This window comes from Aspergillus sclerotioniger, assembly GCF_003184525.1.
Source record: "Aspergillus sclerotioniger CBS 115572 chromosome Unknown BO94scaffold_29, whole genome shotgun sequence".
Lineage (NCBI taxonomy): Eukaryota > Fungi > Ascomycota > Eurotiomycetes > Eurotiales > Aspergillaceae > Aspergillus > Aspergillus sclerotioniger.
Genome location: NW_020291019.1, coordinates 40,460 through 64,659, shown reverse-complemented (window position 1 = coordinate 64,659; position 24,200 = coordinate 40,460). Strand labels below are relative to the sequence as shown.

Genomic DNA, 24,200 nt, shown 5'->3' with positions numbered 1-24,200 from the left:
CCAAGCTGCGGTTTGATCGCCGTGGTGAAGTGGTGGTCGCGGCCCGGATTTCCTCTGCAGCCGGGTTTCGGCCGCCGGATGGAATCCTCCACAGCACCGAATGCTGCCTGTCTCTCTGGCGGCCGAACCAGCCCTCTGTCGGCAGGATTTGGTCTGTCTGACTCAGCTGGTCTGTCGGTTGAAGGGAATTGACGGAGGTTTATTTTATATCTCGTCCAGGAGACGTCTTTTGCTCGTTTTGTTCCCTCTCCACGGTCGTCTATCCCGACCAAATGTCGCCCTAGTCACACACCCATCATGACTGCGACGAAAGAACACCTCATTGCCTCCCCTGCGCCCGCTGCGGACGGGTCCCCTGTGGCCTTTTCCCTGGAGCAGGGAGAGATCACCGCCACGCTGCCTGTCGGTGCTGCCGTTGCCGCGACGCTGCAGCCCTACCGCGCCAGCTGGCTGGCTTCCTTGACCGACGACAGTTCCTCGCCCATCACCCTCGTGCTGCAGTTCCTCGGCCACCTCGCCGGCCAGAAGACTCCTGTCCCCGCTGTGCAGGCGGTCTTGCAGGCCTTTGAGTCGCAGTACCTGCAGGGCTCCGACATCCACACGGCCGTGACGGCCTTGTCCGACCCACTGGGCACCAAAAAGGCTGCCCTCAGCGACTACTATGCCGCCGTGGCCTATACCGACAAGCCCTCGTTCAGCCCTCGTAGCGCCTTGTTCCAATCCGCCCAGGCCGGCGCCTCTCGCGTCACCACCATCTTCGGAGGCCAGGGCACCGCCAACCCGTCCTGCGTGCGTGAACTGCGCTCGCTGTACACCACCTACCGCTCCATCCTCACGCAGCTCATCCAAGAATGTGGCCCGGTGCTGGCTTCCCTTTCGCAACGGCCCGACACCCAGTCCTACTTCCACGGCCGTTCCATCGACCTCGACGCCTGGCTCGCCGGCGGGACCCTCAGTGAGGACTTCGTCAGCGCCGCCCCAGTGAGTCTACCTATCTTGGGTCTATTCGACCTCGCCCACTATGCCGTCATTTGCACCGTCCTGGGCCAGACCCCCGGACAGGTCGCGGCCTCTCTGTACGCCGTCTCCGGTCACTCGCAGGGCATTGTGATCGCGGCTGCTGTTGCCCGGGCCGACTCCTGGGCCTCGTTTTACGAGAACGCCCGGCTGGCAGTGGAGCTGTTGTTCTGGATCGGCTTCGAGAGCCATCTGGATGCTCCCAAGCTGTTCATTGCGCCCGAACTCATCGCCGAGACCAAGGAGGAAGGCCACGGCATGCCGTCTCCCATGCTCTCGGTCCGCGGGCTCGAGCGTCCCGGGCTCGACAAGATCCTGGCACAGTGCAACCAGGTACTCCCCCAGGACCGCCAGCTGCATGTGGCCCTCATCAACGCCCGCACCAACCACATCGTGGCCGGCCCGGCGGCGTCGCTCTGCGGTCTCAGTCAGATTCTGGCTGAGCTGCAGGCGGCCGGCGAGAAGGATCAGACGCGCATCCCCTTCAGCCAGCGCAAGCCCGTCGTCTCCCACTCCTTCCTCCCCATCAGCACCCCCTTCCACACTCCCTACCTGCAGGCAGCCTCTCAGCGCATCAAGGCGCGTCTGGCCAGCCACACCTTCACCGCGGAGCAGCTGCAGGTGCCCGTCCTGCACACAGCCACGGGCGCGGATCTGCGCGCCAACCCTCAGGCCAACGTCATCGATGCCCTTGTGGACGCCATCACCACCGAGCCGGTTGACTTCCCCGTGCTCCTGGCCGATGCGGCCACCTCCCACTATATTGTTCTCGGGGCGGGACGGCTCAGCGAGCTGGTCAAGCAGATTCGTCAGGGCTACGGCCAGCAGATCATCGCGGGCAGCGAGATCAAGCCCTCGAGTGCTGAAGTCTCCGGCCAGGCTGATCTGTTTGCCGCCACCCTGCGCCCGGCTCAGCCCTCATGGGCAGAGGCCTACCAGCCCCGTCTGGTGCAGACGGCCAACGGCCGGCTCATCCTCGACACAAAGCTCAGTCGTCTGTTACAGGTCCCTCCAATCATCACTGCGGGCATGACCCCGACCACCGTGCCGTGGGACCTCGTGGCCGCCGTCATGAACGCCGGCTACTTTATCGAGCTGGCGGGAGGTGGCTACCACACCGAGGACGAGATGCGCATCGCCATCGAGAAGATCGCCGCCAGCATCCCCGCGGGTCGCGGCATCACCTGCAACCTCATCTATGTCAACCCCAAGGCCATTGCCTGGCAGACCCGGCTCATCAAGAAGCTCATCCGGAAGGGCGTGCCCATCGACGGCCTCACCATCGGAGCCGGTGTGCCCTCGCTCGAGGTCGCCCGCGAGTACATCGACGACCTCGGCATCAAGCACATCTCCTTCAAGCCGGGATCCGTCGATGCCATCCAGGCTGTGCTGCAGATTGCGGATGACCGCCCGACGTTCCCCATCGGTCTGCAGTGGACGGGTGGTCGCGGTGGTGGCCATCACTCGTACGAGGACTTCCACGCACCCATCCTGGCCGCCTACTCGGAGATCCGCAAGCGCGACAACATCCACCTCATCGCCGGCAGTGGCTTCGGCGGGGGCGAAGACACCTATCCCTACCTGTCCGGGCAGTGGTCTGTGGCCCGCGGATATCCCGCCATGCCCTTTGACGGCATCCTGCTGGGCAGTCGCATGATGCTCTGCCGTGAGGCCCACACCAGCCCGGCCGTGAAGCAGCTCATCGCCAACACGCCCGGCGTGCCCGACGAGGATTGGGAGAAGAGTTACAAGGGCAGCGCCGGCGGGATCATCACGGTGCGGTCCGAAATGGGCCAGCCCATCCACAAGCTGGCGACGCGCGGAGTCCGGCTGTGGGCCGACTTTGACCAGACCCTGTTCAAGCACCCCCGGCCCAAGATGGTCGAGGAACTGGCCAAGCGAAAGACGGAGATCATCACCCGCTTGAACAAGGACTACGCCAAACCCTGGTTCGGCCAGGATGCCAAGGGCCAGCCGGCCGATCTGGCGGATATGACCTACGCCGGGGTGTTGACGCGTCTGGTCGAGCTGATGTATGTGTCCCACCAGCAGCGCTGGATCCATCCCTCTTACCAGCGTCTGGCCTCGGACTTTGCCCTGCGCACCCTCGAACGGGTGGCCCCGGAGGTGGACCTGGATCTGGCTCTGCTGGCCACCCCCAAGGTCTTCCTGCAGACGCTGGGCTTTAAGGCTTCCGTCGCGACCTCGCAACGCTTGCATCCCGATGATGCCGCGTTCTTCCTCCGTCGCTGTCAGGCGCGCGGCCAGAAGCCCGTGCCCTTCGTGCCGGCGCTGGACGAGAATTTCGAGACCTGGTTCAAGAAAGACTCGCTGTGGCAGTCCGAGGACATTGAGGCCGTGGTGGGCCAGGATCCCGAGCGGGTTTGTATCCTGCATGGCCCTGTGGCGGTTCGCTATGCCGGCACCAAGGACGAATCGGCGCAGGAGATCCTCGACGGCATCGCCGCCTTCCACACCCACTCGGCCCTGCAGGACTTCTACCAGGGTGATTTGCAGAAGGTGCCCCAAGTCGCCGTGGCGACCGCCACGTCTCCGCTGGCCGACAACGCGGCCGTCACGCAGACCTTCCATGCCCAGGAGGAGGTGAGCTCATTGGACCTGCTCACAGCCAGCTCCTTTGGCTGGGTGCGCGATCTGCTCGAGACTCCCACCATCATCCGCTCTGGCATCCGCAAGAAGAACCCCTTCCGGGACATCCTGGCTGTCAAGCCGGGCCAGAAACTGGTGGTCGACCACGCCGAGCAGCGCGTCGTCCTGTGCGAGAGCAGTACCGAGCATGCAGTGGTCAGCATTCACTACGACGCCAGCACCAAGCACATCGCCGTGGACCTGCATCAGCCCGGGGGATTCACGGCCGCCCCCGCCGTGCTGGCTCTCAAGTACAAGGCGCTCTCTTCCGGACTGTCCCCGGCCCTGGAGGAACTCGTCGACGGACGCAACGACCGCATCAAGGACTTCTACCGCAACCTGTGGCTCGGCGATGGCGCGAATGCCACCCAGGACATCCACGCCACCTTCCAGGGCCCCAAGGTGACTCTCACCAGCGCCCTCCTCGCCGACATGTACCAGACCCTGGGTCTCACCCCCACGGGCATCCGCCCCACAGCCCTCCCCATGGACATTGCCATTGTGATTGCCTGGGAGCCGCTGGTCGAGCCGCTCATCTGCACCGGCGTCGATGGTGATCTCCTTCGTCTGGTGCACCTCTCCAACGACATCGAGTATGTGCCCTCCGCCGAGCCGTTCCAGATCGGAGATGTGCTGCGCTCCAGCTCCCAGATCCAGGCCATTGTCATCGAGCCCACCGGCAAGTCCATCGTGGTCAAGGCCACCATCGAGCGCGCCGGCGAGCCCATCGCGTATGTCACGGCCAACTTCTTCATGCGCGGCACCTACACCGACTATGCCTCGTGCTTCGAGCGCATCACCGAGCCCGTAACCCAGCTTGAAGTGGCCAACCCCGTCGACGAAGCCCTGCTCCAGTCGCGCCCGTGGCTCCAGCTCGACGACGCCGAGACCAAGCTGGTCGGCAAGACCCTGTGCTTCCAGCTGGAGACATACAACGAGTGGAAGGACCAGACCACCTTCAAAACGCTGCAGACCAGCGGCACCGTGTCCCTGCTGTCATGGAACGGCAAGCAGACGCCCATCGGTCGCGTTTCGTTCAACGCCCAGGACTGCAAGGCCAACCCGGTGTCGGACTTCCTGCGTCGTCGCGGTCAGCCTCTGGTGGCCCGCAAGACCCTCGACGTCGCCATGGAGCTGAACCAGACCTCGGAGAGCGTCCAGATCCCCGTCACCAACACGGCCTACAGCACCTTCTCCAAGGACTTCAACCCCATCCATATCTCCTCCGTGTTTGCCCAGTACGTCGAACTACCCGGCACCATCACCCACGGCATGTACACCTCCGCTGTGGTGCGCGCCGTGGCCGAACGCTGCGCCGCCCAGGGCGACATCACCCGCTTCCGCAGCTGGGCCTGCTCCTTCGTCGGCATGGTGCTCCCCAACGACCAGCTGGAGGTGCGCGTCCAGCACGTCGCCATGATCGAGGGTCGGTTGGTGTTGAAGATCACCGCCGTCAAGGCCGGCACCGACGAGGCTGTCATCCAGGCCGAGGCTGAGGTCGATCAACCGTCGACAGTGTACGTCTTCACCGGCCAGGGCAGTCAGTCTCCTGGCATGGGCCAGAGCCTGTACAAGTCCAGCGCGGCTGCCCGGGCCATCTGGGATGCAGCAGACAAGTTCTTCGTCGAGACTTATGGTAAATACCCCATTCCCCCCCTCCCAATCAACCCAAGCTAACAATCTTCCAGGATGGTCCGTCCTCGAGCTCGTCCGCCAGAACCCTACAGCCCTCACGGTGCACTTCCGAGGCAAACGCGGTCGCCAGATCAAGGCCAACTACATGGCCATGACCATTGACGCATACCGTCCGGACGGCACGGTGGTCAAGGAGCCCATCCTGCCCGAACTGACCCCGACCTCCACCTCATACACCTTTGCTGACCCCCGCGGATTGGTCTTCTCGACGCAGTTCGCCCAGCCCTTGGTGCTGCTGCTGGAGCGCGCCGCCGTGGAGGACCTCCGTCACCGGGGCGTCGTGCAACAGGATGCCGCGTTTGCCGGTCACTCGCTGGGCGAGTACGGCGCGTTGGCGTCGTTTGGCGAGTTCATGCCCTTCACGGATCTGCTGCGCGTGGTGTTCTACCGTGGATTGGCGATGCAGGTGGCCATTGAGCGTGATGACCAGGGCCGTACGAACTTTTCCATGGCGGCTGTCAACCCGGCTCGTGTGGGTAAATGTGAGTATCCACCCCATCCCTTTCTACCTCATTGAGCGGTGCTAATAATCTGTGCAGTCTTCTCAGAAAAGGCCCTGCGCCAGATTGTATCCCAGATCGCCACCTCGACGAACGCCCTGCTGGAAATTGTCAACTTCAACGTCGAGGGCGAGCAGTATGTGTGTGCCGGAACGGTGAGTCCCCTACCATCAAATTTATATCTTGAATGTGGCTGATAAAGATATAAGCTCGAAAACCTGCACGCCCTAGCCGCCATCACCGACACCATTGCCCGATCTCCAACCGGAGCTGCTCTGGCGCGCGAATTCACCGACGCACCTGCCGGCGACAACGCCGATTTGGAATCAACCAAGTTAGTTCAGCGATGCATCTCGGCGGCGCGTCAACTGCCCACCCCCGTGGCACTGAAACGCAGTCTGGCTACGATCCCGCTGCAGGGTATCGATGTGCCGTTCCATTCGGCGCATCTGCGTCCGGGAGTCGCGTCGTATCGCAATTTCCTGGAGGAGCGGATTCCCAAGACGGAGGTGGATCCGTTGAAGTTGGTGGGCAAGTGGATTCCTAACGTCATGGGGACGCCGTTCTCGTTGAGTCGCGAGTATATTGAGGGGGTGTATGGGTTGACGCAGAGTCCGATTTTGGGGGAGGTGTTGGCTACATAGGTAGTCTGGAGTGGTTGATCGATCCATCGGGAGTGAGATGAGATGACATGTGTATATGATAGATTGTTTGATGATTTATTTGTGTGCTTTTCTTGGTCGCTGATTTGCGTGTTGTGTTGTCTTGATTTGTCTTCTTTGTATTGTTTGTCATGGGCAGGGCATAGTTGCCTGATTTGGATATGGGTGATAGTTATTATATCAATACAGTGAACTTCTGATACCAAGATGTCAATGCTGCTAGCCCGTACGCCAGAAGAGATTTATTCCTATTGTACAAGTAGAATGTAGAAGATATCCCAACAGGTGATGTTGAGTCTTCCATTTGCTATGTCTGATATCTGGCTGGAACCCTGTTTTCTCGGTCGGTCGCATTTACTCATAAAGCTCATTAGAATAACCGTACCTTCCCTGGTTACTTGGCATAGATATACGTATATTGGGGACTAATGCGGACTGCTGCACGCACGGTGTTGTTGAAATTATTCTTTTGGAGATCTTGCTGTTGTATAGATCCCTAGTGTCACGTGATCTAACTCTGCAGTGCCATTGTTTCTTACTCTATGTCGACTATATGACCCATTCCGTGTTATTCCAATATTGGTGATTAGTTGGCTCAAACTAGTCATCTGTATTGGTATTCAATCTGGTATAATTCCAATCCATGACTGACATGGCTATGTCATTTGCATCAGCCACCATCATATATATATCTCGTCCATCTGACGCGGAACCGCCAGCCTCAAACAAATCATAAGATATCGTAGTGTATACATCGACAGCATACAAAAGCAGCGCTTGACAGCACAGAAATTTACAACTCAGATGATACTCTGTATTATGACCGAGGAAACCCAGAATATCAATTCATGGTCATAGAGGCAAGTGGGATGCCGGCCATTCTGATTGGCGGCTAGTGTATGTTATTCACCCCTTAATAAGTCCAAATTTAGATCTACTTCACAATCACCAGCATCATTGGTCTAGTGGTAGAATTCATCGTTGCCATCGATGAGGCCCGTGTTCGATTCACGGATGATGCACTTCTTTTTCATCACTACATTTTTCCAATTCTTTTTTTGCATCATCTCGTCCATAAATATCCATATCCACCGAGGCATCCAGTCGCCCTGCACCTCGGGCCTGCCGATCCCAACCCACCGCTGCAGCTGCATCCTGTTTCCCCACTCACGGGACTATCTTCCACCACGGCTTTTCCATGGCCTTCCTCGAGGTAGCGATCAAGTGACCAAGATTCCGACATGGACTACTGCTTTCGGCTAACCATGTCTCAACCAGGACCATCCCGATAAGAGGTCAGCGACTAGCTTTTACCTATCTGGCGGTTTTCGTTGGCAGCTTCACATTGGCCACCGGGGTTGATACCACTAACCCAGAAGGGATGCTTCTACGCAATGGATGCGGGATCTGCTGGGTCAGTGCCGTGGAGGAGATCCCAAGCGCCCAAGTCTCCAACGGGCAACTTCAAATTCTGTCGGAGGGGCAGGCAAGGAAGCAAAGCAACGACGAGAAGGATCATAGCAGGGAAGGCGTGCCAAATCCAATGGACGGCCATGATCAACAGCTCGGCCCAATGGGAGCCCCGACGGAGAATTAACCATGGCTTGTGGCCCACTGGAATTGACAGTTGACCACTACAGTTACCCACTCTGGGTAAAAAAGAGGGAAAAAGTGATGCTATCTCTGGAGGATGAGGACCCTCTTGGTCCGAGCATCGATGGATGGATGCAGAGATTGTCGCTGGTTATCGGGCGGGCTGGTTGGTGATCGCCTAGGAGAAAGTCTGTCTACAGCCCAGGGTTGGAGGGGTGCTAAACCTAAACCCGTATAGACTTTTGTCGGTGCCCAGCCGAAGGGCAGCAGAACAACAACTGGAATGTCATTCCTTTGAAGCAGCAATATCACTAGGATATGGCCCCTAGAAAATAGGGAAAGCTGCAAACATCGCACCATACCGACATGACTCCCAAGTGCCGAGATGGTAGCACTGGGCAACGGTCCCCAGCCGTGTCCTTACTGATCCCAACCGTGCTGGACCCGCGATCGCGATCATTCCAGGATGTTTGTGTTTCTCCGACTCGGGTAGGTGGGGCCGTTGTAATGATGCTGCGGTTGCTGCTATTGCTGCCTTCATTGCTGCTGTAGATACCTCCTATCTACTCCGTACTCTGTAGTAGTATCTAGTCCATATCGCAATATCAACCCCTCTTATCCCCTTCTTTGTTCACACCTGCAGCTCAACTGTCCGCTGCAGCACCCGCGCTGCTGTGTAACTCCAGCCACCTGGAAGGATAATCCTTGCGACTGCCACCATTCACCTCGTGAACCTACTTTCGCCCGAAAGAACGAAAGAAAAAAAAAAACCACCGTCGCCCCCGCGGCGGGCAGTCATTCTCACCCCCTCCCAAGCAAACAACATCGTCATTGTCCTCCCCATCGCAAAGGGTGGACATGTGTTGGTCCAATGAGAAAGGATTGGGGCGAGTCGTGGATGAAGCGGTGAGGACGCACGGCGATCCACTCGGGCAAGCGACGATGAAGCTAAAAGCCCTAACCAACACTAAAGCACAGTAATCAGACTCCGGCGGACCCACGAACTGCTGTAGCCGCACAACAGCTGCAGTGATGCGCCCAATCATCAGCTTTCACCATGCTTAGCTCGCATCCCGGCCTCTCTGCAGCTCCAAGGCGACGCCGTTTGCACCACCGGGAGGTCCATGCTGCCCTTCGATAAGAGAAAATTTTGTCATGCCATGACGCCCGCCGCGAACTTTTTCACCCATACCACTCGGAGGGGATCCTCGCAAAGCCCGCCATCCCACTGCTATTAAAGACCCCGTCCGGCTCATCATTGTCGCTGCTCTTCTCTCTCTTCCTTCCTCCCCCCCATCTCTTCTCGCGTCGATCGCGTTGTGAACCCTGTGTGACCCGCGTTGCAGGTCCTGTATCATCACTTCTACTTATATTTTTTATCTTTCTGTTTGATCGTGGTCGTCGGTCTATCCTCCACCAATGTTCAAGCAGTACTCCCATATCCTGTCCCATAAGAGGCGACGCAGCAGGGGAAGCACTATCAACCAAGTCCTGTCCGCCGCGCAGTCCGAACCGGCCTCGGAGACTCCCACAGCCAACGAGCCCGTCGAGGTCTGGGGTTATTCCCAGCCCCTGCCCGAGGATGACGAGCACCTGAAGGAGTGCTTCACCACCCTCACCCCCCGCATTCACAAATACGACCATGTCGCCCAGCGCGGTAGCGATCGCTTTGTCCAGGACCTGACGGCCGCCCTCAACTCCGACGAGCCCCAGACCAGCTACCTCTCTTCCCCCGTCGGCAACTACGCCAGCTTCCTCTACCCCGAATGTCTTCCTGAGCGCCTCGAGACCGTGGCCTACCTTACCGAACTCGGCAGTCTGCATGATGGTATGTTCCTCCACGTCCCCCTTCTTACCCCCCGACGCGCCGCTGACGTATAAGACAAACAAAAAGGCAAAGCCCCGGCAGAGAAGCCCGACGAGCCGGTCGAATCCCCCCGAGTCGAAGCCCGGAAGAAGCTACTGGAAAAGGCCATGTCCGAGCTGTCCGAGAAGGACAAGGACGGCCACGAGATCATCGACTGCTACCGCAGCAACTGGCTGGTCACCCCGGAGGTCCCTACGGCCGAGAACTGCGCCAACCTTGATGACTATGTCGCCCGGAGACGCCTCAATGCGGGCATTGAGTAAGTGCTGTGCCTAGAATTCTACAAGTGTTCAATAGCTAACCATCATGCCAGCGTCTACTGGACCCTGATGGGCTTCGCACACGGCACCCGCCTCGGCAAGGAGGACCAGGCCGTCGTGCGCGATGCACTCGATGCCGCCGAGCGCACCATGTTCTTCACCAACGACTACTACAGCTGGCCCAAGGAGAAGCGCATCTCGAAGAAGCGCCCCGTCGCCAACGTCATCCTCTTCCTCATGGAACACCAGAACATGTCCGAGGACGATGCCAAGGCCAAGGCCAAGCAGCTGATCATCGACAACGAGCACGAGTTTGTCCGTCGCCGCGAGGCCCTCTACCAGGCCAACTCCGACCTGGCTCCCCAGCTCCGCAAGTGGATGGAAGTCCTGGGCTCGTCCCTGGCCGGTATCCACTACTGGTGCAAGAACGCTCCCCGCTACGCCATCCCAGACACCGTCGAGGAGAGCGAAGAGGAGGAAGAGGCAACCGAAGAAGACGGGTCCGACGAGGAAGAGTCTTCCTCCGAGGACGACACCGAAGATGATGACGATGACGAGGAAGAAGAGGAAGAGGAAGAAGAGGAGGCCGAGGAAGTGCAGCAGCCCGAGAGCGAAGAAGCGGTCGAAGTGGCCGTCTGGACGCCTCTGGCCCCCGAAGAAGAATCCCCCGAGGTGCAGCTGGACACTTCAGCCCTACTCGCCCCCACCAGCTACGCCCGCACCATCGCCGTCAGCACCCTGCAGACCGACCTCCTCACGGCCCTCAACGCCTGGCTGCAGGTCCCCAACCGCCCGCTGTCCTTCATCAAGCAGGTCATCACCGAGCTGCAGGACTCCACCCTCATGCTGGCCGACGTCCAGGACCAGGCCGTCCTGCGTGATGCACGCACCCCGGCCCACTTGGTCTACGGCCCGGCACAGTGCATGAACAGCGCCGCCTACATGTTCGTCCGCGCCGCCAAGATCCTCACCAGCCTCAACTGCCCTGGCATGCTCGATGGCCTGCTGCAAGAACTCGAGGCCCACTTTGTCGGCCAGTCCTGGGAACTCAACTGGCGCTTCTCCACCCACTGCCCCGGCGAGAGCGAGTACCTGGCCATGGTCGACCAAAAGGCCGGTTCCAGCTTCCGCCTGCTGACTCGTCTCATGCAGGCCGCCAGCATGGGCGGGTCCACTCTGGACTTCGAACCCTTCGCCAAGGTCCTGGGCCGCCTGTCACAGATCCGTCACGAGTACCTGGGTCTCCTGGACTCCAGCGCCCGGTCCTTCGGCGAAGACCTCGACCAGGGCAAGGTCACCTACCCGATTGTTCGGGCCTGCAACATGGACCCGGCCGGACGGGCCATCATCTTCGGCATCTTCCGTCAGAAGCAAGCCGGCGCGGTGCTACCCATCGAAAGCAAGCGACAGATCGTGTCCCTGGTACAGCAGACGGGTGCCTTGCAGGCGACATACGACCTGATCCGACAGCTCGGCCGCGAAGCCCTGAACGCACTGAGCGAGCTCGAGACGGCCGCCGAGGAGGTCAACCCGGCTTTGCGCGCGGTGGTGAAGTCGCTAGGCGAGGTGCCGGCGCCGGATCAATTGTAAATTGATCTGATGATGATGACACAACGTTCCTTGTTTCCCTAATGTCTACTTTTCCTTTTCTTTCTCCCTTTGGTTTGGGTTTGGCGTTGTGATGATTGACGAGACTTTCCTTGATGTAATGTTATGAGGGCTAGCCATGTGTGATGATTAATGAATGATTCTATGCCTGATTTGATCTTACTTATACCATCTGTAGTCCGTACATGGTGTTGTAGTAGTAGTCATAATGCATCATGCCATTGGCTAGACTATTCTCAGACTACTAAGTATTCTCGGTGGTGCCATAAGGTGGTACTTTTGTCCAGTGGTAGGTACTTTGGCCCCCTACCCTAACCCCATCCTCTCTTAACCCAAACATACATAAACAATAACATAAGTCCAAGCATAATTAACTATAAACTCCCATAGCAATGTCCATCCCAAACCCACCCCACCCACCAAAAATCAACCTACAACGCAATAAACACCGACTTCAACTCGGTCCAATAATCCGTCGCATACCGACTCAACTCCCTCCCCTGCCCACTGGCCTTCCACCCCCCAAACGGCATATCCAGCGCCATTGTCGGCCCCGTACAATTAATACACACACTGCCGGCCTCGAACCGCTTCGCTGCGCGCATCGCCCGGGATAGATCCCGTGTATAGACGCTCGCGTACAGCCCGTACTCGGTATCGTTAGCGCGGGCCATTACGTCGTCTTCGTCGGTGAAGGTGTTTACGATTACCACGGGGCCGAAGATTTCTTCTTTGAGGAGTTTTGAGGATTCGGGCACGTCGGTTAGGATGGTGGGTTGGATGAAGAAGCCTGGTTTGGGTTCGGGGTTACCGCCGAGGTGGATGGGGATGTTTTCGTCTCGGGCGAGTTGGAGGTAGGATTGGACGCGGGCAAATTGGGCGGCATCGGCTTGGGGTCCGCGGGTGGTGGTGGGGTCGAGGGGGTCGCCGCTTGCACCGAGGGAGGTCATGGTGGCTGTGAGAAGGGAGAGGAATTGCGAGGCGATGGAGCTGTGCACGTAGATGCGGGAGCTGGCGATGCAGACTTGCCCCGTGTTGGCCAGGATGGAGCGGGCCGCGGCGGGGACGGCCTTGGAGAGGTCGGCGTCGTCCCAGATGACGAGAGGGGATTTGCCCCCGAGTTCCAGGGTCACGCTCTTGAGGTTGGATTCGGCGGCCATGCGTTGGATGGCGCGGCCGGTGGCGGTGGACCCTGTGAAGGAGATCTTGCGGATGTCCATGTGGCGGGCGATGGCTTCGCCACAGGGCTGACCGTGGCCGCTGAGGATGTTGAGGACGCCGGGGGGGATGCCGGCTTCGTGGGCGCAGCGGGCGGCCACGAGACAGCTGAGAGGGGCTTTTTCGGAGGTCTTGACCACGATGGTGTTGCCGGTGATGAGGGCCGCGCCGACTTTCATGATCATGGTGGGCACGGGTCCGTTCCAGGGGATGATGGCGCCGCAGACGCCGTAGGGTTGGCGCAGGGTGATGTTCATGAAGTCGGGGGTGTTGAGGGAGGAGTCGCCGGTGATGTCGAGGGCTTTGGCGGCGAAGGTGCGTGTGATGATGGGGACTAGACTGCCGAAGACTGGGGAAGTGAGCGTGGTTTTTCAGATTGAGAGAGGAGAGAAGAGGGGAGGTGTTACAATCGTGATTGACGGGTTTGCCCATGCAGATGGCATCGAGGTAGTACATCTCCGGCATGCATTTCTCCATGTTGTCGGCCCATTTCTCCAGGTAGTGGGCACGTTGTAGAGCGCCGAGTTCGGACCACGCTGGGAAGGCAGCTTTGGCGGCGGCGACGGCGAGGTCGACATCCTCTGGACCAGCCTCGTAGACAGAGGCACTGTGGGCTTCGGTGGCAGGGTTGTAGAGATCAAACTGGGCCCCGGATTGGGACGGGACGAACTCTCCGTTGATATATAGACGATTCTCGATGACCTCGGGCTTGCCGGGATGCTGAGAGGATGATTCAGTCATGGCTGTAGTGGTAGAATACAAAAAAAATAAGAGCTGAGTGCTGGAAGATCAAGCAGCATGGTAGAGCAGAAGCCCGGCGGATTGATATAGGGTCATGGTGGATGGGGAGTGTAGCACGAGGATCTGCACTAGTCGTTGGTGTAGCCGATCGCTCCTATCAGAAGAGACGCAGGATTCGTGTCGCACGTCCTCCACCCGTGGATCAATCCGAGATTGCTTTTGTTGCACTGGATGTTGTCATGGCGTGTCAGCATGGAGATGCTTTCCTCTGCTTGGCCTGCTCGTTTAAGGAGGGGTGCACGCCAAGGGCTTCATCGAACACATCGCCCTTTCCAGTCCATTGGCGGGTCAGTGCTGGGCCTGAGCCCACCTGGATGACATTGAAGGATTGCTCAATGGTGCCTGTCATTAAACTTCTGCTGACTCGTCTCCACTTCTCGGCCTCCCCACCCGATCCCGGTTTGTGGTGTTCTGGAAGGCACTTAGGGCCCGCTGGACATACTGGCGGGTCATCCGGGATGATTGGTGTGATACCTACCCCTGTTCAGGGTCTGGTCAGGTGGCAGTTGGATGAGGTTGCAGCTGGAATCGACTGCCTGCGTCGAGAGGGGAAATGATGTCAACAGACACGACATTTCCGCTGGCTTCCGGCGAGGTCTGGGCCATGACGGCGTGAGACGGAATCGTATTTCCACCAGACTTGCTTGGATGATGAGGAGTTCTGATTCGATGGATACAAGTACCGCATGGCTGTGAAACAGTCTTCATGGAAGTGGTGTGATGATTGCCAACTGGCCAACAGGACGGGAGATGCCTCGGCATTTGGGTGTCACTGCCAAGTATCCAAACATTGCAAAGATGCAAAATGCAAATCGGTGATGCAAACCCCACCTTTCAAGTCGGGCCCACCCGCACAAACAGTGCAAAACAATGCGCTGCTGCTGATTGGCTGCCTCTCCTGGTGTAAACAGCACAAACCTCTCAAACAGTTTGGATGGGGGCATTTGCATGCAAAGGGGTCATTCTTCTCATACAAGTGCGACCAGCCCCCATTTGATAAAAGGCGTCAAAATGCTTTCCACTTGTGCAGCCATAGCGGATTGCTGTTCTGATTCTGATATCCTGTTGCAGCCATGACCGGGTGCATTTTGTCCGTCCTGCAAGCCCTGTTGGGCGATTCCCCGTACTTCCAGTCGCAGCGACACTCGTGCCACCATCACGGCCATCACCATGGCATCGAGTCCGTCGAGTCCATGGAGGCATGGGCCCAGTACCGACTCATAAAGCAACTGCTCTGTGTGCGACATCCCCGCGACCCGCTCGACCCAGCTTTACTCCACGACATCGAGCAGGTCCTGCTGGAGGAACGCGCCCACCGCGTCCTCATCGATGCTGCCTCTATTCCAGCGTTGGCTCCCGTAGAGGCAGCCGATGCGACCACCCTGCCAGCATCCCTCCATCTCTGGCAAGGTGACATCACTACCCTGGATGGGGTCACGGCCATCACCAATGCCGCCAATGGCGAGATGCTCGGCTGTTTCCAACCTGCCCACCGATGCATCGACAACATCATCCACGCTCGTGCCGGTCCCCGCCTACGAGAGGATTGCTTCCGTCTCATGAAACACGGACGGCGCTTGTTACCTGTTGGCCAGGCGTGTGCCACGGCCGGCTACTGTTTACCAGCACCATATATCATCCACACTGTCGGTCCCCAGCTCGATGCTGGTCAGCCCGCCCCAACCCCTCAGCAGCGCAACCAGCTGCAGCAGTGCTACGAGGCCATCTTAGATGTCGCGGAAACCCTCCCGACATCCGATCAGAACAAGACCATCGCTCTCTGTGGCATCTCGACCGGTTTGTTTGCCTTTCCCGTCGAGGAGGCCGCACCCTTGGCAGTGGGAGCCGTCATCGGCTGGCTGCAGAGTCACCCTCACACCACCATCACCAACATCATCTTCAACACCTTTCTCGACGCCGATACAGCAATCTACCAGCTTGTACTGACGGAAATGTACTCTCCCGTTCCCTCCCTCGCTGCTCCGCCCCAAGTCCACGGCGACTCGCTCAGCCAAGCTAAAGCCTGGCTCGCCGCCGCCGATACCATCGTGGTGAGCTGCGGTGCGGGTATCTCCGCCGCCATCGGGCTGGACTACACCTCGACTGCCCTATTTACAAAACACTTTCCGGCATTCAAAAAGTATCGCCTGCGACGGTTATACGATACCTTTGACAGGACCCTCCGTGACTGGCCGTCGGAGAACGTCCGGTGGGGATTCTATTTCACCCATCTGGCCATGGTGCGTCGCTGGCCACGCTCGACTCTCTATACCTCTCTTCTGGAATGGCTGGCCTCCAGCTTTGCCTCCGACCACGTCCACGTCCGGACTTCCAATGCCGACGGAATGTTCCTCGCCCATGACCTGCCAGAGACGCAGCTATCCACGCCTCAAGGACAATACGCCTTTCTCCAATGTCTGAAAAACTGCCGCCCGGATGCCGTCTTCCCGTCAGCACCATACCTGGATGCTGCGCTACCGCATCTCGACCCGGTAACCCAGGTCCTGACTGCCGCGGAAAAAATTCCGACGTGTCAGTTCTGTGGGGGAGAAATGTCCATCTGTGTCCGGGCCGGAAACTGGTTCAACGAGCGGCCTTTTGAATCCGGCGAGGAGCGGTGGCATCACTTCCGAGAGTCGTTTTTGGCCGATCGGCGACGGAACGTGGTTATTCTCGAGCTGGGCGTTGGCCTATCCACCCCCGGGGTGCTGCGATGGGAGAATGAAGAACTGGTGGAGCAGGGCGAGGGCCGAGTGCGCCTGGTGCGCGCGGGCCTGGGAGATGCGGCGCATGTTCCCTGGGAGTTGGAGGCTGAGCAGCTGGCCACCAGCGTGGAAGGGGATTTGCAGGATATAGTCAGGGCTATTGTTGCTCCCATGCAATAGCCACAAACCCACCGACTGTACATATGGGATTGCGATGCGGCCAAGGAGAGCTCAGGAGTATATCATGTTTAAGGGTTACCACAGTGCATAATCTAGAGCATATTTCTAGTCTGTTGTTCACGCAGCTACCAGATGACGCCAGTTATTTCCCGCTTTCTGCAGCATATTCCACAATGCCATCCAGAGATGGAGATTTACGAATTCAACTTGCAAAATTTCCCCCATATCAACCATCCGGCCGGCTAAAACAACTTCTATCCCTCGTCTATACTTATATCCAACGCTCACCGACCCATACCACCAGAAAGTCTCAAGAATCACTCAGAGATACCTCCTTACCGTTCAGCCTTTCCTGAGAACAAAATTCTCCCCGCCCCAGCAAAGTCCGTAACTATCCAAAATCAGCCCCAAATAACAAATTGTGATCATTATCAACTCACCGCAACAGACATAGCCTCATCGGCCTTCAAGCCCAATCCAACCCCCCACAGCACGACACCACCAGTCGGCTCGACCGCAACAAAAGCCGCAGACTCCTTCTCCCCTCTATTCTGAACAAGCGCTTCTCGGACCCGAACATCCAGCCCTCCCTGACGCAGCAATTCAGTCAAAGCAGACGCCAGATCCATCCCTGATCCCTCTACCCATCGTGCCCATGGATCTACCTGCACAAGGGCCCTGACACCAATGCCATTTTCACGGACACTGCTGCGATAATCCCAGATGCGTTCCTGGTCAGCCCGTGGCTCTATGTATTCCTGTTGGAAGAGACGGGTGATTTCAGCTTCGTCTAGTTCTCCCCCGTGCGTATCCGCGTGGGAAGTCACTAGACTGGCGAATTGGACGCTTAATGCGCGAGGTATCTCCAGTCCCAGAGTCTGTTTGATGACCCACGCACTCCCGGCTTTACCGCTCTGCGCTGTGACGCGGATAATTGCCTCGTGCTCGCGACCGAGATCCGCCGGGTCGATGGGAAGATACGGGATCCCCCATGCATGGTCGTTTGGGATTCCCTGTGTGTCGCGCCACTCGTGTCCCTTCACGATGGCGTCTTGGTGCGGACCGGCAAAGGTACAAAAGGCTAGACGTCCGGCGTACGGGGCTCGAGCGTGCACGGGGAATTGGGTACAGTCTTCGACGAGAGAGACCACTTCGGTCATGTTATCGAAGTACACTCCCGGGTCGATTCCCTGCAAGTATAAGTTCAGAGCTAGTGTTACTAAATCGACGTTGCCGGTGCGTTCCCCGTTGCCGAAGAGACAACCCTCGACGCGATCGGCGCCGGCGAGCTGGGCCAGTTCGGAGGCTGCTACGGCACAACCTCGGTCGTTGTGGGGATGTATGGATATGCAGACCTTGTTGCGGTCTGTGATGTGGGTACTGAAGAACTCGATCTGGTCGGCGAAGACATTGGGCATTGCCATCTCGACGGTGGCGGGGAGGTTGAAGATGATGGGTTTTTCGGTTGTGGGGGCCCAGGCGGCTTTGACGGCTTCGCAGATCTTGATGGCGAATTCCATGGATGAGTCTTGGAAGGTTTCCGGGGTGAATTGAAGCATCCATTCTGTTTGGCGGGCTTCTGGGGATGGGGAGTCGATGGTGAGACTGCGGACTAGCTGTGTGCATTTGACGGCTAGGTGTAGGGTTTCTTCGGGGCTCATGTGGAGGACTTGTTGTTGGAAGCAGGGGGATATGGCTACGTAGATATGGATGATGGCTTTTTTGGCACCCGTCGCGGCCTGGATGGTACGGCGGATGAGGTCTTCCCGACAGGGGGACATTAGCTGCAACCATACGTCATCTGGCACCAGGGAGGGCGTTTCGATGAGGCAACGTGCAAAGTCGAACTCGGTTTGCGAGGCGGATGGGTAACAGGCCTCGATTTCTTTGTATCCGGCTTGGATGAGGAGTTGGAAATATCGGAGCTTCTGCTCGATGTTCATGGGCTGGGAGGGTTAGTACGGTCATACAGGGATGGAGAGGCAGGATACCTGGGAAAGAGATTGATTGCCATCACGAAGGTCGGTTGATAGCCACCGTGGATGCTTCACTAGCTTTCTGGATGGCCACTGTCGGTTGGGATTGTTTAATACTGGGAATTCCCTGTATTTTCTGGAGGGGTCACGAAGCCTACCAGTGACAGGGTATTAGTATGTCGAGTGGGAGAGTTCATAGAGAAGGCCAATCCAAAGTGAACAAGTGGAGTGAAGGGGCATACATACATGGGCATCCTGGCAAAGTGGTAGGAATGTACAGGGTGTGGAAGAAACGGAGGGCCGAGTATGTTTATGCACGAGCAGTCGGCAGCCGGATGGATACATGCAGGTATTTATACCATCCCAGTTGTAAAGACAAAAGCAAGATCTATGATGACGAAAAAGCAAGCATACTCTGGGCAATCTCGGTGGCAATACAGCCCCCAGGGCTGAAAGAATCCTGATGATCGGAGATGAAATTCGGAAGATCGAGTCACTGAGATAGATCTTTAGCGCCACTGCTTATCCACGAAAGATGAAATCAAATCCCGGTAGATGTTGGTCTTCATTCGTCCATTGCACCAACACTCGGTCCTGGATCTCATTAGCTTGGGAACGGTGCAATGGTGGAGAAGATCTTGCTGACTTGTGAAACCAGCATGGTGATGCACTACCCAATCGCAAACAAGACCTGGGATCGATGCACAGATCTAGGACGGCCGATTGCATGGACCCAAGTGTGATCCCGGTCTCTGCATTGCATCTGACCTATATTGCTTTTGATGATCGACAGCCAGATACAGTCGGACACCTGTTCAGATCCCAGCTTTCCCATGTTATCAGCACTTGTAAACCCGAGGCAGTAGGGTCCGAAGCCTTGGACCCACGGAATATGGCGAATAGCGGTCATGCGTTGTGTCTGAGGTTCAAAGTCATATCCCGATCTGGCTGGGTCTTAGCCAAAGATCTGGCCTTTCTGGCTGCAGACATTACCTCGGAATAAATCACCCCCGAGACAGAGATCCCGGTACGACAGGGTTACCTGCTCTTGAGAGGAGGGGTTGAAGTCTGATGACGAGGCTGGTGTGAGATATTGACATGTAGACCCTGGCAGAATGTGCCAATAGCCCTAGCCGTGAATGAGCCTACCAACCCTCTCTTTATTACTCATGGAATTCACGTTCAGGGGCTTACTTTCTTGAACATCAGTGTTGAGGATACAATGCCAGACCATATGGCCTGCCACACAGCACAGACATCTCTGGTACCTAGCGTTAAAAGGCTGGTCAGCATCAGGCCGAGTTTTACCACTCTTTCATATTCAAGATATCTGTGTAACCACTGATGACAATCATGACCAATTTTGACTAGATGCAGGGCCATTTGACCAATAGTGTGTTGGAGGAACACAGATTGGGTGTCAGCATACTCACACGAGCAGACTGTAACTGGCCACGACAATGATGCATCCCGGTTGGCCTCTAGCCTTCAGTACATGGATATAAGGACAATCTTTACTCCGTCTAACAACAATCGACTTAGTTATATCAATGAAGATCTATCCTATAGGCTGTTTCACCCTCTCTGTTGCCAAATGCCCTCTTTCATACCTAGCTTCCACCACACCTCATCATGGATAAGATACTCTACGGAACCCTATGCCAGCAACTGCTGGACAAACTATCCTACGACAAAAACCATGTCCCCTTTCGCCCCTTTTCCCAAGATCTCCCCCGTCCATCCTGGTCCACCCCAGCAGAATGGAACGCCGCTATAATGGTCTCCAAGCTCTTCTATTTCTATATCGACGAATTCACCCAACAGAAAATCCTCCTCTTCGTTGCCCATTTCTGGCGCCATGATCGCGGTGATCCCACCAGCGTCTCAGCAGCAAAGACATTCGTCCCTACGCTTCTCAGCTCCACCGATCAACTCCCCCAAGTCCAACAAGACTACATCTCACTCCTCCACTCCCTATCCCACGACTACAACGCCTTCGACATCGGCCGGATCTTCAAATCCGTCGTGGATTTCATGAGCGGCGTCATCGCAGAAGCAGAGTTCCTACCTCGCATTTCCCAATCCCCCCCGTCTGATGGCCAATTCCTCCGTCGAATGACAGGGATGGGGGATGCGTTTGCGCATTTATGTTTCCCGCGGGCGTTGAACATCCCCCCTGAAGATTATATCTTGTTGATTCCGGAGTTGGATAATTTCATGGATCATGTTAATGATGTGTTGTCGTTTTATAAGGAGAGTATTGTGGGGGAGGAGGCGGAGAATCATATCCTGCGGCATGCGAGGTTGAATGGGGTGAGTGTTCAGGAGAGTGTGGAGCATTTTATGATGCTGGCGGAACAGAGTGCAGGGAATATTCGGAGGTTGGCGGCATGTACACCCGAGTTGCAGCGGGTCATGGAGTTGTTTTTGCAGGGGTATATACGGTTTAATACCGAGTGTCCTCGGTATCGGTTGAAGGAGTGTATGCAAGGGATTGAGTATAGGTGGTGGGGTGTCTGATGGCTTTAGTGCTGGTCTTTATGTCTATGCTGGATCTACAGTGATTCTGCCAGAAACGAACGAGTTGGTGTGTTTGGGATTAAGGTTATCAATCAACCCCAAGGTTTGGTGTGAAGAGTTTGGTCTATTTCCGCTAGACGAGTACATTGAGTCAATGCGATTGTTGAACCCGTAACAAGTAGTTTTGTAAGGGCTCGTGGAGGCCAGAATGATCTACTACATGATTGAGGTGATAGGCTGCGAGGAAGGCTCGGACACGACCGAGAGGCCCGACGGATGCCCCCGAGATGCTCATCCCCGAGAAGCTGAGCTGTCTATTTCATCCTCCACTTCCCGACACTATGCCGCGTTGAATGTTGCGTTTACTGGGCGGCATTTGCAAGTAACTGAGTTCAGGTGACCAATACCTGGTTTGTATTTCCAAGTGATCAGTGCAGTGTCGCGTCTTGATCTAGGATTGGCTATCTCAACTACGAATTTGGTACAATTGACAGCAATAATAGATCTTTGTACTGATAACAAGCTAATCTGTCATTTTTATGTAGACTGTATCCCCGGTTTAGTGTAGAACAATTCCGCCCGATCATCTAAATGACCTGCTCCACCCCCCGTGTCCTCTGTTGGCTGATATATCTTCTCCACTGCATTCACGTTAGCAACGCTATGCAATGGCAACTCCCAGGCAAGCAACTCACCATCGGATTCAAAAAGTATACCGGAATCCCCAGCAGTAAAACACCCCCTACCACCCCCGCCAGAATCCCCATCGCCGCCGGATAACTATACTTGGCCACCATCGGGTTCAATCCATAGCTGACCCCAAATCCAATCAAATTCTTCGTCCCCACAACGGTCACCAACGCTGGACCCGGATTCTTCTCCCATGCCTCGGTCGCAAAGGATGTTGTGCGGATGAGGGTGGAGACAAACGAGACTTGGTAGAGCGTCCAGCCCATAAAGGGCCCGCCCCAGGTGGCGTTTCCATCCGCTGTGAAGCCGTACAGGATTAATGAGGCCACGGCAAGTAGACCCGGGCCAATGAGTAAGAGAAGGTGGTGTTCAGGCTTATGGACCCCCTCGGACCGTTGGGCCATCCACACAATGAAGCGATCGCCGAATATACCGGCGTACAACATGCCACCAAGTCCGCCAAACACGCCACCGAGATTGATCAGGCCGATGCTGGCGGCGTCCCAGCCGTAGTTGTACTGCAGCACGGTGTTGTAGGTGAGGGAGACACCGACCGAGCCGCCTAGGATGACGGCAGAGAGGAGAGTCGCATAGATGATACCCGGGGAGCTGAAGGTCTCGAGCATCTGCCACCAGGTGAGAAGGATGGTGCGCAGTGGACGGGGAGACAGGCCGGGCCATAAGCTGAGCATCTGGCGGTAGGACTTCTTGGGCGGAGTTTCTTCGCCGAAGTTAGGGCCAGGGTGGTCTTCTCGGGAGAGGTATTCCTGGGTCTCTTCTGCGTTAAGGACTCGCGTCACGCCGTACTGATCGGTGACGACGACATGATCATCGATGATGACGGCCCGACGCTGGAATCGAGTCTCGAAGCAAGAGAATAAGACAACTACCAGGCCGACGGCGACGGTGATGACAAACACCCAGTAGAACCAGCGCCAACCCAGAGCAGCGACCTCGTAGGAGCTGGCCAGCGTCAGGAGACTGGTCACGATGTTCTGGGTGGCCCAGTAGATGCCGTAGATGGTTCCGCGCTGGTGGATGAAGGTGACTTCGGCCAGAATCAGAGGCAGGAGCTGCCGCGGGTCAGATGGATGATAATAGGGGAGAGTGATAGTCGAACCGATTCAGTTGCCCCGGTCGCAAATCCCAACAAAATCCGCAACCCGAAATGTTGCTCCCAATTCTGCGAGAGGGCACAGCCGACGAGGGAACCCAGCAGGACGGTATTGGCAATGAGCATGACGGGTCGGCGGCCGCAGATTAGGGCCAACGGCAGGATGATGTAGTTCCCTGGGATGTTTCAGCTGCGTATCGCATGATACAAGGTGGTTTTCTCTTACCAATTCCCACAAACAGTGAGGGAAAGGTCGAGAGCCATACGACCTGGTTGGTGCTGTGGCCTTCGGCGCCGTACATCTGAAAGAAGACGTCCAAGACCGATCCCAGTCCGCCGATGACGGAGAGAGACATGATGGCTGTGCACATTAGCATGTGCTGGACCGCTGTAAAGGATGGACGTACAGAACCAACAGCAGCACACCACGATGCCTGTCTTCTCCCAGAGGGCCAAGTTTAAGGGGTCATTGGGGTCATCGCTGGGCACGGGGAGACGCTGGATGCGACCCGTCTCGTCCACCAACACTTGCTCGACATGTTCCAAATAGTCGATGTCGATCTTTTTGTCTGCCATCGTGGTGGGGTTCTCAACATCCTGGAGTGGTGCCTTTGCATGGATGCATGTTGGCGTCTTTTATCATCTCGACGAGCCGGTTGCTCTCCACCATCGTTCCGAGGGGGTCAATGCGGCATGAGCTTCCATCTTAGCAAGAATCACGCTTTGCAGAATCCGGGGAATGCGGGGAACTGGGGTCGTGGAGATGATGGGCGCCGAGGCAGCACCCCGAGCGAGGGGTTGGGATCCTTCCGAGAGGAGTGTATATATCCTGCGAGGGACAGTCGGGGGGTTGGATGCGGTCAACTGAGCTGCTCAAAGTAAGTCAGTTTGTCGGCTTTGTTGAAACTGGGTGCTCGCGTATCAGGATTATTCAGATGGCACGATCAGCTTTGCTTGCTCGCAACATGGGCCGAATGGCCTGGATATACCACTGGAGGATGAGTCGGTGGAGAGGCCCGGTTTCGGGGCGGTTCTCGGGGAGCTCCGAGACGGCGCTCAGGCCGACTCGACCTCGAGGGAAGCATTGATTACACCAGCGGTGGATACCCAATATCCAGTACGGAGTACAGTGGCAGTCCATCCCG

At 57.0% G+C, this 24,200-nt stretch overlaps 8 protein-coding genes and 1 non-coding gene across 9 annotated transcripts; 5 read left to right on the top strand and 4 right to left on the bottom strand.

Moving 5' to 3' along the window:
* The first annotated feature begins 263 nt into the window (after window positions 1–263).
* Window positions 264–6,727, top strand: BO94DRAFT_627240 (beta subunit of fatty acid synthase). The gene is made up of 4 exons (XM_025617403.1): window positions 264–5,302; window positions 5,355–5,843; window positions 5,901–6,016; window positions 6,071–6,727. The coding sequence occupies exons 1-4, from the start codon at window positions 298–300 to the stop codon at window positions 6,503–6,505; spliced, it is 6,045 nt and encodes a 2,014-aa protein (XP_025463845.1). The 5' UTR covers window positions 264–297; the 3' UTR covers window positions 6,506–6,727.
* Window positions 6,728–7,474: 747 nt separating this feature from the next.
* Window positions 7,475–7,545, top strand: BO94DRAFT_t259. The gene has a single exon. It is a non-coding gene; the product is annotated as a tRNA-Gly (tRNA).
* Window positions 7,546–7,906: 361 nt separating this feature from the next.
* Window positions 7,907–8,126, bottom strand: BO94DRAFT_538544 (uncharacterized protein). The gene has a single exon (XM_025612512.1). It carries the CDS (start codon window positions 8,076–8,078, stop codon window positions 7,911–7,913), a length of 168 nt encoding a protein of 55 aa, XP_025463844.1. The 5' UTR covers window positions 8,079–8,126; the 3' UTR covers window positions 7,907–7,910.
* A 1,409-nt stretch (window positions 8,127–9,535) lies between these two features.
* On the top strand, window positions 9,536–11,833 carry BO94DRAFT_559517 (geranylgeranyl pyrophosphate synthase; the record flags this gene model as incomplete). Its single annotated transcript, XM_025614073.1, has 3 exons — window positions 9,536–9,944; window positions 10,011–10,242; window positions 10,297–11,833. 3 exons carry the CDS (start codon window positions 9,536–9,538, stop codon window positions 11,831–11,833), a joined length of 2,178 nt encoding a protein of 725 aa, XP_025463843.1.
* A 185-nt stretch (window positions 11,834–12,018) lies between these two features.
* On the bottom strand, window positions 12,019–13,901 carry BO94DRAFT_499626 (aldehyde dehydrogenase family protein). Its single transcript, XM_025609386.1, has 2 exons — window positions 13,477–13,901; window positions 12,019–13,418 (listed from the first exon to the last, which is right to left on the bottom strand). Exons 1-2 carry the CDS (start codon window positions 13,808–13,810, stop codon window positions 12,283–12,285), a joined length of 1,470 nt encoding a protein of 489 aa, XP_025463842.1. The 5' UTR covers window positions 13,811–13,901; the 3' UTR covers window positions 12,019–12,282.
* A 980-nt stretch (window positions 13,902–14,881) lies between these two features.
* On the top strand, window positions 14,882–16,755 carry BO94DRAFT_627236 (A1pp-domain-containing protein; the record flags this gene model as incomplete). The annotated part of the gene is made up of 2 exons (XM_025617402.1): window positions 14,882–14,894; window positions 14,942–16,755. The coding sequence occupies 2 exons, from the start codon at window positions 14,882–14,884 to the stop codon at window positions 16,753–16,755; spliced, it is 1,827 nt and encodes a 608-aa protein (XP_025463841.1).
* A 431-nt stretch (window positions 16,756–17,186) lies between these two features.
* On the bottom strand, window positions 17,187–18,930 carry BO94DRAFT_627235 (HMGL-like-domain-containing protein; the record flags this gene model as incomplete). The annotated part of the gene is made up of 1 exon (XM_025617401.1): window positions 17,187–18,930. The coding sequence occupies exon 1, from the start codon at window positions 18,696–18,698 to the stop codon at window positions 17,187–17,189; it is 1,512 nt and encodes a 503-aa protein (XP_025463840.1). The 5' UTR covers window positions 18,699–18,930.
* Window positions 18,931–20,363: 1,433 nt separating this feature from the next.
* On the top strand, window positions 20,364–21,251 carry BO94DRAFT_605540 (terpenoid synthase; the record flags this gene model as incomplete). The annotated part of the gene is made up of 1 exon (XM_025616494.1): window positions 20,364–21,251. One exon carries the CDS (start codon window positions 20,364–20,366, stop codon window positions 21,249–21,251), a length of 888 nt encoding a protein of 295 aa, XP_025463839.1.
* Window positions 21,252–21,838: 587 nt separating this feature from the next.
* On the bottom strand, window positions 21,839–24,043 carry BO94DRAFT_577946 (MFS general substrate transporter; the record flags this gene model as incomplete). Its single annotated transcript, XM_025615195.1, has 5 exons — window positions 23,463–24,043; window positions 23,282–23,416; window positions 23,062–23,231; window positions 21,947–23,014; window positions 21,839–21,892 (listed from the first exon to the last, which is right to left on the bottom strand). The coding sequence occupies exons 1-5, from the start codon at window positions 23,629–23,631 to the stop codon at window positions 21,839–21,841; spliced, it is 1,596 nt and encodes a 531-aa protein (XP_025463838.1). The 5' UTR covers window positions 23,632–24,043.
* Window positions 24,044–24,200: the final 157 nt, after the last annotated feature.